The 17,019-nt window shown below is 32.3% G+C and overlaps 1 protein-coding gene across 2 annotated transcripts in view; it reads right to left on the reverse strand.

Annotated features, from left to right (window-relative positions):
* Window positions 1–17,019, reverse strand: part of MS3_00004627 (uncharacterized protein) — a 45,953-nt gene that overhangs the window by 15,220 nt on the left and 13,714 nt on the right. Inside the window, exons 4-5 of one of the 2 annotated variants that reach the window (XM_035734113.2) lie at window positions 13,859–14,310; window positions 4,806–5,768 (exon numbers count right to left, since the gene is read on the reverse strand). In XM_035734113.2, coding sequence (XP_035589160.1) covers window positions 4,819–5,768; window positions 13,859–14,310 — 1,402 coding nt within the window. In that variant the 3' untranslated portion in view covers window positions 4,806–4,818. Of the gene's footprint in view, window positions 1–4,805; window positions 5,769–8,680; window positions 9,715–13,858; window positions 14,520–17,019 lie in introns of those variants that run through there. The other variant, XM_051212565.1, reaches the window with a different exon arrangement.

Raw genomic sequence — 17,019 nt, forward strand, 5'->3', positions numbered from 1 at the left:
ATCTAATCATTGCTTGACTGTAGAAAGTTACTATACCTAAAGTACTTTTGGGTTTTACAACACGATAATAATATGACCATGGCCATTTTTTTCATTCAAACGAAATGTCATATAAGGAATTTTTCATACTTGAAACTTTGAAAGAGAAAAATTGAAGTATATATATATATATATATATATATATATATATATATATATATATATCAACAGGACTTTTTGCAAGAAAAATTCAAAGAAAAAACATCAAGGTCAAATCCGATAAGAGGTCATAAATCTATCAATTATTAAACACGATAAAACAAAGTAAACTTACACAAATGTATACAAATCAATCAAGAAAAGTAGTAACATTTGTAGTAAAAAGCCTTAAAATATAAAATTAGGATTAAATTGATCAATAAACCGTTCTTATGGAATACGTTGTATATATACACATTCTTGTGTTATAAATGGTTATCCTTTTTAACCCATCTTAAGCATTAATAAGCTAAAATCTGACATCTTTCTACTAATCTATAAAACGTATTTGGAAAATTTAAGTTGACAAACTGAAGTGAAACTCCTGATTGAAATATGTTGAATAATTTATCGGATGAGTTTTCTACCTACAGATTATTTTCAGTTTTGTAAAGTATTTACAACTTAATTAATTCATTGTGACCGATAACTCTGTAACTACAAGTTTGACCACTGAATTTTAATGAGTACATTTTGTATTAGGGTTATTGGTTCTTCTGGTCGACAAAGCCAAAATAAGCAAAGTGAACATTAAATTGGTAAGTGGAAGTAAAATCATATAACTATCAAACTTCTATGCCTTGTTTATATCTTATCAATGTTAATAGCACGTAAATAAACTATAACTAGTGAGATCATTTAGAAGTGAGTTATAACAGCTAGAAACGAAAGAATTGGAAGCTAACTAAACGGAATATGACACTTTAAATTAAACTCTTTGTAAATTGTGTTTGAAATCACACTTGAATTGATGTCTCAAGATAAACTGACGCTATAAATCTTGATGATTGTGTAATTAATTTCACTATTAAATAATGGATGACAGAATTTAAATTTAAAATATTTTAGAGTTTCATACGCCTGACACAGGATTTGAATTCATGTGAACCTTTGGTTTGTGTAATTACTCGAATTTAAAACTATCTTAGGTTCTAATATATCTACGATATTCTATAACCCGATAGAGACTGATTCGAAGGACTAAAAGCACTAACAAATGACTAATTTAAATTCGAACAATTGTTCTTAAGAAAAAATATTCCCTAAGATATTGATCAAATATTTATCATTAATGAACTGTAAAAAATCTACTCAGGATGAATTTTGTGCTGCACTTTTCAGCCTTGAAATAAGTATTTTGTAGTGATGACAATTTTCCTAAAATAATCATATGAAGTTAAGAGCTTAAAGAAAATCCCCTTGTTAGCAGTACATAATATAAATCTAAAAGAGGACGAAGCCCGGTATGGTAAAACCTGGTAGTTTCATCTGTTACAGCATTCAAGAGTTGAACTATTCAACATGTTGTTCCGTAGGCACAACAGGGCAATAAAGAAGTTTCTGTGTTAAGAGATTAAATTACTTGTGATATATTAAATTACAAAAAGAATTATTAACTGATCAATAAATTTACCAAATAATGATTGATTTATTTAATGCATGTCAAATAAGTTAATTGGTGAAAAATGTCTCGATTTTCGATTCATTGATCGTCGTCAATTAATGATAATATTGTGTTGAATAGTCAAAACAAATGAGATATTAGCTGGGTGTTATAAAAAGTAATAATCATATTATTATATGAAAGAACACATTAAAAAGACTAGTCTACAATACAAATTAAGGCTGTAAGCAACACGATTGGCGGTCATGAATGATTGGTACCATTATTAATGAAAAACAGTCTTTCTTGTCTGTTAACAAATAAATATAAGTTACATAAAATGCTGTATCGATTTAGTAAATATATGCATGTTTTGTAAGAGGAACACTAGGTATATTAATTTACAACATCTATCATTTAAAAATTTAAAAGATAAAAGGAATCTATATCACAGCCTTTGTATAGTGATTCCTTCAGACAACCAGCATAACAGGGATCTCGCCTTCCCACAAAGACAGGTGGGGTTAGAAAAGGTCGACCCTAAAAATGCACACCTCGCCTTATCCCACGGATATGTCTCCGGAGGAAAGGTCTCAACAAGTACGGGGCTAAAACAAAAATTACCCATAAAAACGTCGTGTGTGACCGACCTTAAGCAGTTGTCCCTTGGGCACGGCGGTCACGCGCCCAGGTCACTAAGACCACTTCTAATCCAATTTCCCTTTCAGGCACCTCCAGAGCAACCCTTCCACGGTGTGGGCAACCAGGAAGTGATAACCGCCCTCATATCTCTAACAGCATTCAAGACCACTGTATTCCTAATCAACCTCCGTCTTCAATTCCTATTACTCCTCCTACATCGACTTTCACCTCTAAACTTCCTTTTTCGGCTTCCCCCTCAAGTGTCACCATAGCCAACGGTTCTAGTGCTCAAAACACTGTCCCAGGTCTACTGAAACCTCGCTCCAAACTACACATTGGAGCCTTCAACGTACGCACCCCAAGTCAAATCGGTCAGCAGACTTCCTTGGCTAAAACCCTAGAATCTCGTACCATTGATGTATGCTGTGTCTCTGAAAGACGCATACAGGATCCCAGTGTGGTCATTCACTTGACCTCACCTTGGCAACACGGAGAGCCAACGAGATACACCCTCCGTGTATCTGGTGACCCGACGGCCAGTTCTCGTGGACTGGCAGGAGTAGGGATAGCACTAAGCATGAGGGCGGAACAAGCACTGTTAGAGTGGATCCCCGTTAACAGTCGTTTATGTGCTGTTCGGTTAAACGGCTCCGTAAGAACTCGGAAGGATAAGGACACACGTCGTTGCCTTTTTGTCGTTTCTGCCTACGCTCCCACCGACTGCAGCTCAGATGAAGTGAAAGATGACTTTTACAGAAAGCTATCTGAACTTCTTTAGAAAGCTAAACGTTCAGACATAGTAACCGTGGCAGGTGACTTTAATCCCCAGATAGGTAATTTAAATCAAACAGAAAGGCATTTAGATGGGTATTTTAGTATTCCGGCACAATAAACAGATAATGTGGTGATCGTCTGCTGCAATTGTGCTCAGACAATCGTTTATTTTTAGCAAACACAAATTTTAAGCATAAGGAGAGACATCGTCTAACATGGTGACCCCCTGCACCAAACCAACGATGGACTCAAGTAGACCATATTGCCATTAGTCATCGTTGGAGAGGCTAGTTAGAAGACTGCCACTCGTTGTGGAATACATGTTTACACTCTGATCATGATCTATTACGAGCACGCGTATGCTTGCGCCTCAGTGGTTGTGAATCTTCATTGGCTGAGATGATTGGGTCACGTGTTACGCATGCCTTAACACTAATTACCACGACGCTTAATGTTGACTAGTGTTGGAGATTGGTGGAAGAAAATTAGGGGCGGTCAAACTGAAACGTAGCATGGGTTCATAAAGTCACTAACTTCTGGTACGAGCAATGTTGGTAGATGCAGACTACTTGGTTCGGGTCCACACAACCATCGTAACCAATCGTTGGAGGCTCTGGGTGATATGAATCAGAATCAATCACAATGGCGTAGGTGTATACACTATTTGTCTTCCCTTAAACTGTGAGATTAAAACTACTTCATACCTTTCTTCCTGCGAACCAATTCTTTTTTTGTGTACTATATCGTCATACACAATATATCTTTTATATATTACTACCATTGAAGTAACTGCTTCTATGAATTTAGCGTTCATCTTATTGTGACAATGAGGTATGGCAACTTGGACCGATGCATATGTGTGCCTGGTCTTACGTTGTAGCCGACTGGTTGATGACTTACGATAACAGCATACCAGGAACTTCAGCAAGATACATTACTCATCTTCATCACTAACTCTCAGTTTCAAAATATCTGAAGAAATACAGTATTTTAGATTATAGAGACGATTTATTAGTAAATATTAGTCTTCACTAGAGCACGATCATAATTAAGGACTTTAAATAGATGGCATTCCTCATTACTCAGTGACCAACTATTTGTAAAAATACCACAGTCCTAAAGAAGATCATTCGCGGTCCGAATAGCTCGTTGATAACGTTGATGACACTGAAACCGGGTCACACAAGATCGAACCCACCATGGGCATCAATTCCCTAAACACTATAGGTACATATTTCTGACGAGTCTTAAGCAGAAAGAAACCTAGATCCAAGGTTTGCTGTAGAATTCGTCAAACCATCATCACCACTACCAGCTTTACCACATACAGTTTTCCACTGATTCGTAAAAACAGTTTAACATCAAGCGTAATCATATGTTCATAGATAATTCAAAATGATACAAAACACCTATAAATAACCCACTAATATACAAGACGTTTACATGGCAAGATTCAACGAGATTATATATGAATCACAGAAAAATGATGAGGATATTTTTAGAAAGCAAATAAACAACACATGTGTGATCTAATCCATTTAAATAAAACGAGGTATTTTTTTCTTACTTTACAGCAAGCATTAAATATGTAACATATCAAATTAATATAAGTTTAAAACTCACAGAAATTATTCAATTAAGATATTTCTCTCAAAAAAAAGAAATTTAAATCAGCTTCATATCAATCCCTATTCGAATAAGACAGTCTATACGTATTTCAAGCAAATATACAAGCTAATATTCATATAAACATAAAAGTAATACTTACATAATATCAACAATTACTGAGTCTGTGTGCATACTTCCGCTGATAATAATGGTGGACTAGAACCAACAGGTTGTGATTCAAGACTTGACTGTCTCGAGTGTGATTGATAGCCTGATGAGTAATAATAATCCATTGGTATACCACTCTTAGACATTATTTGTGATACACCAACTGTTGCAGTAGACGCAGTAGCTGTAGATGAAGAAATCGACGATAGTGAGGAGTCATTTTCAGGCCTCAAACAATCTGATGGATTCGATTTAGAAGTAGACGGATGAGCAGTAGCTAAAGTGAAATCAGGAGAGGAAGGATCGGTATTTTTTAAATCAGTATTCATTGATGGTAACACTTGTAAATCAGGTCTAATTCTACGTCGTCTAGACGATCGTACTAAAAGAACACTGTCTGTAGCAAAATAATCATATGACTTTTTACCATAATTACAATACTTAATACTAGGATCAGTTTCAATAATATTAACGTTTTGTCTGTTTTCATCTGAGGGAGTATCAGTGGTCATACATAGATTAGGTAAATGATGCCGATTCGGTAAAGAATAACAAGTGACATTATCTGGATTAAGTATATTGAATGTAACATTCTGACCAGATCGAGGTTTATCATGTGTAACACTAGACAATCGTTTGTCTAACTCAACAACAGCAGATGTATCTATCATCAAATTCTGTTGTTGTGTGTTTGCATGTACTGATGGGATTGATTTATCTAATGGGAGAGTAAGAGGGGACCGAAGCAATAAGCTCCCTTTCGAAATTGAACATGGAGTGGATGATGTGGAATTTGAAATAGGTGTCACAGAGCTTGAATCTGATAGCCTGTCACAATAAGATGACTGTGATTGATCTGCCTGTGTAAAAGCATTTGATGATTGGTTTATATTTGTTTGTGAAGAAATCAACTCATTTTGACAAATTGATGACTTTGAAACACAGCTACTTGACCCTATAAAGAAAATAATAGTAACGGTATAAATGATGAAAATATCAATAATAATAGAAAATATGAAGATAAAAGAGGTATATTTCAGGTAAACAACGTATATTGTTTAAAATTTGGGTTCAAACATTCGACTTGACACAGAATGGTCTACATCTGTTTTGTGGTACTTAATGCTAGTACGTGAGTTAATCATATTCGGGAATAGAATATGAATTAGATGGTTGAAAATTAACTGTTATACACTAGTTCATGGATTCATGATTTCGATGAACACAAAAATAACTAAAACTAGGTTATGAGGCAGAATTTCCTAAATTGAAGACTATGAAATCATTGTCCAGGTAGTGATGACAATGGCATGCACAATTATTCTTAGGCATACAATTCTACAGGGAATAGGCGATATGATGGTTACAATACGACAATGAAATGAAAGTTTGCCGGAGCTCCAGATACCAAGAGATCCAATAGGAAGGTGATATGACAATTAAAAAAGGGAACTATCAGAATGCTGAATGAATTACCATGACGAATGATTAAGACAGTTACTTGCATATATGAGAAATTTTTAAACCGAGGTAGATTATATTATTTTACAAACTTGATAAGTTGCGTGACGATTAAAAGTAGGTGTTGAAACTTGATATTATTTTTGGAAAAAATCACAAACACTGAATGTGATATAAAGACAAAATTCAAACAAAACACGGCTTCAATCTCATACTGAAATACTCCGGAAAATTCTTGATAACCAGGGGATTTTCAATAACACAACCCTACACAGGATTAAACGTGGGACTATTATTTTCAGGTGGTGCACCTTGTATCATTCAGTAAAAGATTTGCGTTTTCAAGTTTTAACCATTTCACGAAACTAGGAGACTATATTTTAATCCTAACCATACATGACGTCCTCATTTTCAACGCACCTGATTTTATAGATTACAGCCTCCCTACAAAACTTCGGGTAATGTATTATTGAACCAATTACTAGGATCTAACTGACCACTATTATGGGGTCATAAACAAGGACGAAGTATATGTCCATGTGATAGCAGTAGACGACCAAAATATCTTGCAATTAAACAAACCATTTAATTATGGATACAACTTTTACAATTTCCTGGTAATTTAGCGAAATCTATTGTATAAAGAAATACATAGTTAGTTGTTTATTACAGTAACTTTTCGATAGTGGTAACTATTGACAAATAAGAATGATAGTGAATGAATCAAACTGAGAGAGCACTGTAATTTGGAGACAAGAGGTTTAAAGTTGAATAAAATATTTTAAAATTTAATCAGTACAACTCAATCTGGAAATTCAACTTAGAATTGTGTCTTCTTTTTATCCATTAAGTCTATTATCAAATAGAAAGTTTAATTAAGCATGTAAACTAATTACTTCATTGTAATGAACATAAATTAATTAGAAAAAAATCAAAAACTTGAGGTTTCATCTAATTGTAATATAACAACAACAGACAAATTTATTCTATTTAAAATGGGATACTTGGATGGCTTAAAAAAAATCGAAATCGAAAACGATTCGGAGCTTAGTTGCGTAGAATGTTTTATTCAATGATTTCGAAATCCGTTTATTTAGGATTTCAGTAGCCGTGTCTCCTTTAAATTCCATATGCATAAATAAAGTTTTCTTCTCTACTGTCGATGCTTTGTTATGAAGTCCAATAGTTTTCTTCGTATCAGTAAATCTAGAGGCTATTAAGTTAGTGGTAAATTTGCTTTTACATTAATTCAATCATCTAAATTGTTTGAATATTCGAACTGGCGATTTAAAGCACTATAGTTACGGTTTCGATGGTTAGAAATATATATATATATACAGCGATGACATACCACATAACATTTTATGTCATAGCAGTAGAACATAGATTGCTAATGTAGAAAAAAAAGAACCCAACTATTTCGACATGTAAATTATGTGACCTTGGCCTCAGGTGGGAAAATTTCTCTCCCACTTTTGAAATATTTTCTAGATTAAAGCAAATATGGATAAACCAGCGTTTAGTTAGATTTTTCAATTGAAGTACTTGTTGATATTTTAAATTATACACAAATATTAAATTATTAACTAATAAGTGCCAACCACTCCCATTTCGAAGTACACAAACTAATCTATTGGCTGGATATTTAAAATAACTTATTTCTCATTGTAATTTTCACTGTCGTTACGATCAGTTGTGGATTTGTGGTTCATGCATAATAAAACCTTCATCTACAGTTTTACCTTTTTTCTTTGCGTCGAGTAATATCAGTCTCGATTACGTTATACAGAAAGTAGTAAATGAATAACTGTCTGCAGATGTAACCAGTAGCAGTATAAGGATTTTAACAAGTTCTTCCAGTTCTTTTACAACTATGTATTCACTGCATTTTTCAGGGAACTTTTACAGACTAGCTTTACGTGGTGAAGATGCTTAGTTAAAAGTTAGAGCACAAAAGAAGAGGTTCTGAGCTTATTGTTGAATTCTAAAGCCCTACCTCGTGAATTTAGATAACCTTAATACCAACCAAGTAGAGCACATAGCTCACAGGACTAAGAAAATGAATGGTATCCGAACCTACTTTCATCATCGGACTCACAGGGATTGTAACGCGTAACGCTGCTTCATTGCCTTGTGAATCAGACCTTTAGGTCAAGGGCTTGGGGATGGTCCTTTGCTAAGAAAACAACTTTATGATTTGGGATGGAGTCCAGCCTTCTCATAAAAGTCAGTATGATCCCCAATGTAAAAAGTAAAGATGACGAACTTTATGGACAACGTTATTAAATTTTTATCATACTAACTATATATTCGATAAATAAATAAATAATAGTAAACTATTTAATGGTAATAATTTATTAAAAAAGCCACCACTAATATTTTATGAACTAAAACTCCTCATCACTATATCACATCAAGATTATCGATGAGATTAACTTCACAAACAGATAATGATAACACTGAAAACTTCAATAAAGAGTTATCAAACTACACGAACGCATGAGTTCAATCATAAGTATCAATTCGTTACTTTTCTATAATGAAGGCAAAACAGGGATCGAAAATGTGTACACACGAAGTGTCACATTTCGATTTATTCACCTATTCTGATAAGAATATTTTTCTTTCCAGTAAGTTTTCTTTTTTAAAACTCTACTTAATCATTTACCAAGTAGATAATGACAAGTTATTTTTATTAATTGATAATATTAAGTTAAATCTTTCCACATAATTGGATATATAGTTGTAGAAGGTGAATTAAGGTATTAACGAAGTAGGAAAGCAAGAAAACTAAAAAAATTATTGTGTACCAAACACACACATACAATCAAAAGTAGGAAAAGTAATATATTTCTACAAGTAATTTCATTATTTCCTGATAACTGATGAACGATTCTGAGTAGCTGAAAACAAATAATAAACTAATCAATAAGAGAGAAGAAAAAAACTAATTACAAGGATTAGTACAATTATAATATTCATGGAGTTTTTATGAAGAGAAAATCTAAACGGTAAAACTAAGAGAGAGAAAGGAACAAAGGTTAGCAGTTCGAAAATCCGTAGAGAGTATATTGTGCGAAATTATTTACAATTGACTGATCACTGGATGGTGATCAATGTCATGTACGTCAGGTCCTTCTTAGTGCAGATCGAATCCTGTCGATGTGGACACCAGTCTAGGTGATTCGACATGAGATCGAATCCGTCAGGGAGCATCAGTTCCCTCAAGATTACAGGTACACCTTGCTGACGAGTGTCAAGTAGCACGAAACCTAGGTCCAGGATTTCCTGTTGACTACCTCCAACCACCATCTTGTGCGAAATTATTTTAGTTGAAATATGAAAAACATGAATTGATTTGTTATTATTAAATTCTTTCCTTTCAATGATTATTTATATTTATCTGATAGTACAATATCAATTGGTTATTATTCATTTTTCTGGGCATAAAATAAAATTTTACTCAAAATTAGTTTCACATAATATTAAAGTTAAAAGAGAATGAATTGATTCACTTTCTCTACTACGTTCATTCATTAATTCACTTACTAATTTGTCTATTTTATTCACTGTTCAGTACTCCTATCTTCCATATTGCGTAATAGTGTTATTACCCAATATAATATTTTTAAACATTTATGTTGTATTCAAAAAAAGCATTAATAAAGAGGCTAATATAGTTTCCTACAAATAGGATAGTCTTAACTATGTTAATTTATCAAAATGTGAGGTTTATGCAAACTGTAAGACTATATTGAGATTATCGATCGAACTAAGTTAGACAATCATTAAAAATCAGTAAGCATTATATACTTGTTTCGTAGGGAACTCTTTAGCAGCGCATATTCACAACTCTTCTGGGCATCGAACCTATGACCTTCGAGTTTTAGAGTAAGAGTTAGACTTTTAGACTACCAAGCAATAATTCAGTGGTTTACACACATAAATCAGCTCGTGATAGAAATTTAATCGATTAAATACGTATGACAGAGTGGAAATGGTTAAAATTCAGTGTAACAAAAATTATAAAATCTCAATTTTAACCGAAATATGTTGGATTAATATGCTAAATACGATCAATATATTAAGATATAACGTTTTGTTCAAAAGTAGATGTAACAAAGACAAGTCAAATGCAAAAAAAAAAGCAGCTATAGTCTTCCAAATATTTATATTGAGATTCGAAAATGTGTTTAGAGATAGTGAAGGTCAGCAATCAACATCTTGAAACAACAGTTTTGATAGTTTGCAGGTGTATTATATAAGTCATTTCACGAGCATGAACGTTGTAAGTTATTTCTCGATGTCAGTACTCAGAGGTAAAGTAAAAATATAGTCAGTTAATGAGATGATTAGCTAGTCAAAACTCCATAGTTTCAGACGTCATAGAAGCAGACACCATTTGGGATTTTACTAGTTTTCGACTTATCTTTATTAGTCATTCATTCGTAACATAGAACCTGGCACACATACGCCTCGGTTCAAGTTGTCATACCATTTCAGAACGGAGGAAGAAATCATTAGGAAAAATCTCAGAGTAGTCGAAGTACCAACAGTATCAGTATAAGCAGGAAAGATTAAGTATATATAATATAACTCGACAATGGATTCGTGGAACGGAAAAAAAGTTTAATTTTTAAACTCAAGATCTAAGGGAAGATAAAAATGAATGCATCACTACTGTTGCGACTAATTCTGAATAATGCCACCTATCGTATCAAATAGTTGGTTACGATTACTGCGGGGACTCCAACCAGGTAGAATGAACCTACTGATACGGCTGAATCCAAGTATCAGTGACTTAAGAAGCTAATATCACGTATTGGTTTTGACGTCCACAGTCTTCTTCCAAATTACTCTTACACCAGGAAACGTCGTGTGTCGAGGTAGCTAATGTTTAGAGATACTTAATATATGTTCCAATCACATCAGTTGACGAAAATTCACTACATCATTAATTAAAGCTCAATTCGCCTAACTACGATTTTTAGGAGTGCAAATTATATAAATTTGCCTCTATTCAGAAGAAAACTAGGCACTAACTTTTTTAAAAACCTTACAGTAGCCAACAGTAAAAATTTTCCTATACATAATGTTTTGGCAGCAAGACTATTCCTGCAATGTATGATTTAGCATTTTGATTTCGAAATAAATAACTTTATTTGTACACATTATTTGAATATCTTCCAAGCAGTAGAAAAGTGTTAGACAATATTCCGGTTCTACATAGATTTTATTACAAATAACTTTTACATTCCCATTAAAGCTTCAGTCGATATATGGTTATAAAAATGACCAACTGATTAAATTTCTTGTATAAAACTTAACAAATTTAATCAACGATACTAACTAAATGTTTCAAGCGAATACTATGACTAAAGATTGATTATTTAGTACGATTCATTTGGATTAATTGCTATTCGGATAAATAGCTCATGGTCGAGAGTACCCTAGTTGAATTCAATTTAACAGATTTAAAAAAGACTTATTTGAATATACTTAATATTTCGTATATAGTTTTTCTAGTATGCATTCATTCAGTTTAGTAGTCGTAAATCAATAGTTATTTAAATATTTAGTTGGAACACAAGTTACATTCATAATACACCGAAATATGTCGTGTATTTTTGTAAAGGCCTATAGTTTGATATTGTAATGTAGACATTATACAGACGTATACAGTCAGTCAGTCAGCTACAACGTAGGACAAAAAGTTAATCGTGATAAAAAGTCCATTAACATTAATCAAAGCTAGTCGGATCATTTCGACAGTTAAATTAAATACAATGTAGTAAGTCAAACATTATTTACCATACCACCTATAATGTCATTCATTCAACAACTGTTAGTGAATGTGACAAGCCAATAAATTAGTTATCCAAAAGCTATATTTGTATCTCACTTAGAATTGTAAATCAATCACCATTCAGTATATGCATATTAAGAGCCTTCTACTCCCACAAGTCAATAATATTATTTATTACAGATTTACAGGTTCTTTTCTGACTTTGTACCTACTGTTACAATCCATTTCACATAATTGTATTCATACTATTCACAGTTTAGATAAGTATAAACGTTAATTATGAGCCTGGGTTACTAAAAAAAACAGAATACATCAACAAAAGTGCTTTACTTATTGACTTTTTTTTAAAGTCGATCATCATTTTTTAAATAGTACATATAACATTCAACATAGAATTATTGTTGCCTATTGTGACACACAATTTGAGTAAACCTATGAACAAATAATAATAATTAAATGATAGCATAGTATAACTAATTATTTTAACTTTTAACTCCGACGGACAAAATAATCTTTATCAAGTTTTATTAGACATATTTAATAAGTTATTCAACAGGCATATATGCATAGTGAATTAAGCTGATTTCGTGTAGTGCAGATTAAAATATAGCTTGGTAAAAGTAAATTGAAATCATTTAATTCAAAATGATAATTACACATTCTCAATAAATCTATCAGTAAGCACGAAATCAGTCAAAAAAAGTGAAGTCAGATTTTGAAAATGAATGATTACATTTACATGTTAAAAATAACAGAGAATGACACATAGTCAACAGATTTCTGAATCCCTCTATCTGTATGGGTATATTTGTACGCGTGTACATTACTATGGTTAGTTCAGAGGTTAAAATCCATGCAAAACGTTTGTAGCTTAGGCGAGAAGTTATACATATATCATTCAGTCACTTAATCAATCATAAACAGTTCAGAAAATGGAGTGAAAGTGTGCCTGTTCAAGTCTTTATACTTAACAATAGCGTAGTGTTATGGAATTCAACAAAATTAATAGTAAAGGAGTCGAAATAATAGGAATATCGATAATACAATAAAGCTATATATAGTTCGAAAGAACGAATGAAATGAGAAAAGAGGTGAGAATCAATATTAACACTTGAGACTTGAAGGAAGATAAAGGATGGATGCAACTGCGGGATTATGATTTATTATGAACAGTGTCGCCAAAGATATTTCCAAATATAGATTATAACTGGTGCATGGACCCCAACTAAAAATCCGGGATATTCTGGAACTGCCCAAACTGGCAATCAGTGATTTCAATGACCAACATCCCCTTGTATTTTGTCCACCTCTGGTCTTCTCACCTATTCTTATACAAAACTCGTTGTAGGTAGGGTTAGAAGGTGTTTCAGCATGCGTAACTCATATCCTGACTGCCACATATCCAACACCACAATTTCAACAACCGATTTATCATTTCTACTTAGTGCTCTACTCAAAATCATGATGTTACTCAGTCCGCAGTTCTATAGTATACTAATAATTCTTCAAGGGCATCTACGATCGAATATTAACAAGCTACGCATTCCCTCTAACTTAAAGGGATAAACTTAAAAGCTATAGATATGAATTAAGCAGATGAAGGGTAAACTCACGTCTGAAAGACAGTTTGCCTACACTTATAGTACAGCATTTTGTAATTGCCTGGTTACAAATTTAAGGGCATTGGATCAGTATTACAAAAATAAATAAATAAATGAAAATTCAACACATCACTGTTCAAAAAAGAGTGCAAATATATACAATATTATCTAACTTACCAACAGGATATACAGATGGATTATCCCATGAAGGCATTTTAAGATGACTAAATGAGGTAGAATAGTTAACTTTTTTCGACGACATATCAGCAATTGATGATAATGGCGCTGGAGGTGAAGTTGATGATACTGTTTCTGTTGATAATGAGGAGGAAGCTGGTGTAGATAATATACAAGAGGACGGTACTGTATCCAAATTTAATGAATGTAGTATATCCAACGGATTGTTGGTTAATTTACTTATAGAATTATCTACAGGTTTTAAAATATTTAAATCATTCGAATTTTGATTCGTAGCTGAAGTGTTATTAACATTAGTAGTTGTTGTATTGTGTGCACTACTCATAAGTGAACAGTCTGTTACAGAATATTCTCTAGTTTCAGAATCAGTTTCTGGTAATTCAATAAAATCAGGTGGTTCGATTAAACAGTTACTTAAATCCTCTTTTGGTCTGCAATAGGAAAAGGAATGAGACAATAATTAAATGTTAGGTAAAAAAGTGAAAAACCTAAGAATAGCATACCAGTAAATAAACCCAACATTCATTAAATAAATAATAAAAATCTGAAGAGGGTTTTTTACCACGAAATGATATCGACTGGAGAATCAATGAGAACAATAGAGTACTGAGTAGTAGTTTTGTTCTAGTTTTAAGACCCCATATCCGTAACTGTTGGTGTACACATCTGGAGAATCTAGCTGATACTAATCTATGATGAAAGATGTCTCCAAAATGAACTAATCATCAGAAACAATGTGATAAGAAATATTGCACTTATTAAAACCTGAAATGTCTTTTGACTATAAAACTAGATTTCCGTAAACTGATTAAGATTATTGGGTTTAACGTGTGTGCAAACCTAATTTCGTTTATATTTATTGATGATCACTAAATAATTAAACATTTTTATGACAAGACATCCGTCTGCAATTCATTCAGAAATAACAAGAAATGTAACTAATCACACAAAATATTTTTTTAATTGAACACCTATCCCTTATTATGTTACTTAACTCAATAACATTATAACTAATAAAATTATTCGATAACTGACCATTATGAATATGTCGTTAACTACCATTGACTAAAATTAAGGATCATATGGAATTGCGCATCACTTAAATAGTATCAAATGGTTAAACAAATGAAACATTCAAGACTGTAGAACTTCATCTCTAAAAATGTAAGTTATAAAAAGCATCATGTCTTAAAAAGAGGCATGTTCAACTAAACAGTTACTGATGTCTATAGGAGGTGAGTCAGATGACTAAAATGTTAATTATTTGCATTGCATAGCGAAAAAAAGATTTTTGTTTAGAGGAATAATACATAGGTAAGATGTTTTTTTATAATAAGCATAGACTCAGTGTTGGGACAGGATAATGTAGACTACATGAGTGGTATATATATTGAGTGACTTGCTGTTGACCAAAATGAATTACCAATAAGCGTCAAATGAATCAATCCTTTTTTTAAAGAAACCCAGTAAATTAATACCTGATCAATTAGACAGTTACATTGAAAAATGTCAATTGGTATTCAAATAAGAGAAGTAAAGAATCAAAGAACACAACTGAACCAGATGGAGGAGTAAAAATATCACAGATATATAATAATAAATATTGAGTGCAATAAACATGATCAAAACAGGATCAGTCATAGAAATCATCAACAAAGCAGTAAACAAATGATTAAAATATTTTATAGCAGTAAACCATATCACTGATTAGCTACAAATTATGGATTACCAGTCAACTGATTAATTAATCAGAACAGTTTTATTGTTTAAAAAAGTATCTTTTTGAGCACTAAGCAACAATAATTGGGAGATATTAACGTATTTTTAAGGTGTTTTCTGCTGTAAACTAACATCGACTGTAGAATAAATCAGCTAACTACATGTAAAATAATAATATCGTACACTGATTTCGAAACAGGTTAAAAGTTCAGTGTATATTTGCGTGAATGAGTTTCTTTCAAATTAATTTTATTCAGTTTAAAAAATTTATTTTTCATTGATATTTCTGTGAAAGCTTTAAAAGATCATTATTGTAGTCAATGAATGTCTTAAGGCTCATATGACACACCATTTGGACGCTTCTTGGTTAAGTAGTGGATGTTGAAGAGTATGAATAAAGATTAAACCATTTAGCTAATACTCTATTTCAAATATTAATAACTGCCTAAGATGAAAAGAAGCAACCGAATTATCAAGATAAACAATCCGTTATTTCTATTTCTTCCTGTTTATTTATGTTATAATAAACACATTTGTTGATATCATGACATCAAACAACAACAGTAATGAATACAGAATAGAAATGAGGCCAATAAAAGCAAAATACAATATGAATAATTATCAATTGGGAGAAAAACAAAACTAATCAATAAACAATGGTTTAGAACTGGATTTCTTAGTTCTCTTTTTCAAATCTGAATGATTGAAAATCAAAACAACATCATCTTACGATTTGCATGTTCATATTAATATGTCAATGTATGGAACAACCAGGATTATGTCGAATGAATGGCCTTGAGAGAGAACCATATATGTTGAAGATTAGTTATTTTTCGAGATGTACACAAGAAAAGTAACAGGAAATAAGATACAATGTTTATTACAAGGAATAGATTTAGCTTGATAGATGATACGAGAAAATACAGGATAGCAAAAGAAGATAAAAGTAATTCTGAGGCTTTAAATGAACAATATTCCACAAATCATCAACGTGAGAATATACAGTCTATTCAAATAACTGATATATATAGGGAATAAACATATAATAAAAGGTATTTTTGTAAGACATGGGAGAAGGAAAAATCACTTTTCATCATGATTTTAAAGATTTACACATTACCACCAAAGGATACGTTTGTAGCGTGAAAGTGTCTCCAGTTACATTACAAAACTTCGAGAAATGGATATTAGAAATACATGGAGTCATAAAGTATCTAATCTATCGAAAACGTTTAAACAAAAGAATTAGATTTGAACTTTTGACTTGATAGTTGCCAGAGAGGAACTGATATCATGTTGAATTCAAGGGAAAACATGCTGTAAATATATTTGGACCTAGTTCGGTTTTTCTTATTTGTATATACCCGGAAACATGGAATTACAACCAGAAACATTAATTCTTCAGTAGAAAACATAGCTGT

This window comes from Schistosoma haematobium, chromosome 1, assembly GCF_000699445.3.
Source record: "Schistosoma haematobium chromosome 1, whole genome shotgun sequence".
Taxonomy (NCBI): Eukaryota; Metazoa; Platyhelminthes; class Trematoda; order Strigeidida; family Schistosomatidae; genus Schistosoma; species Schistosoma haematobium.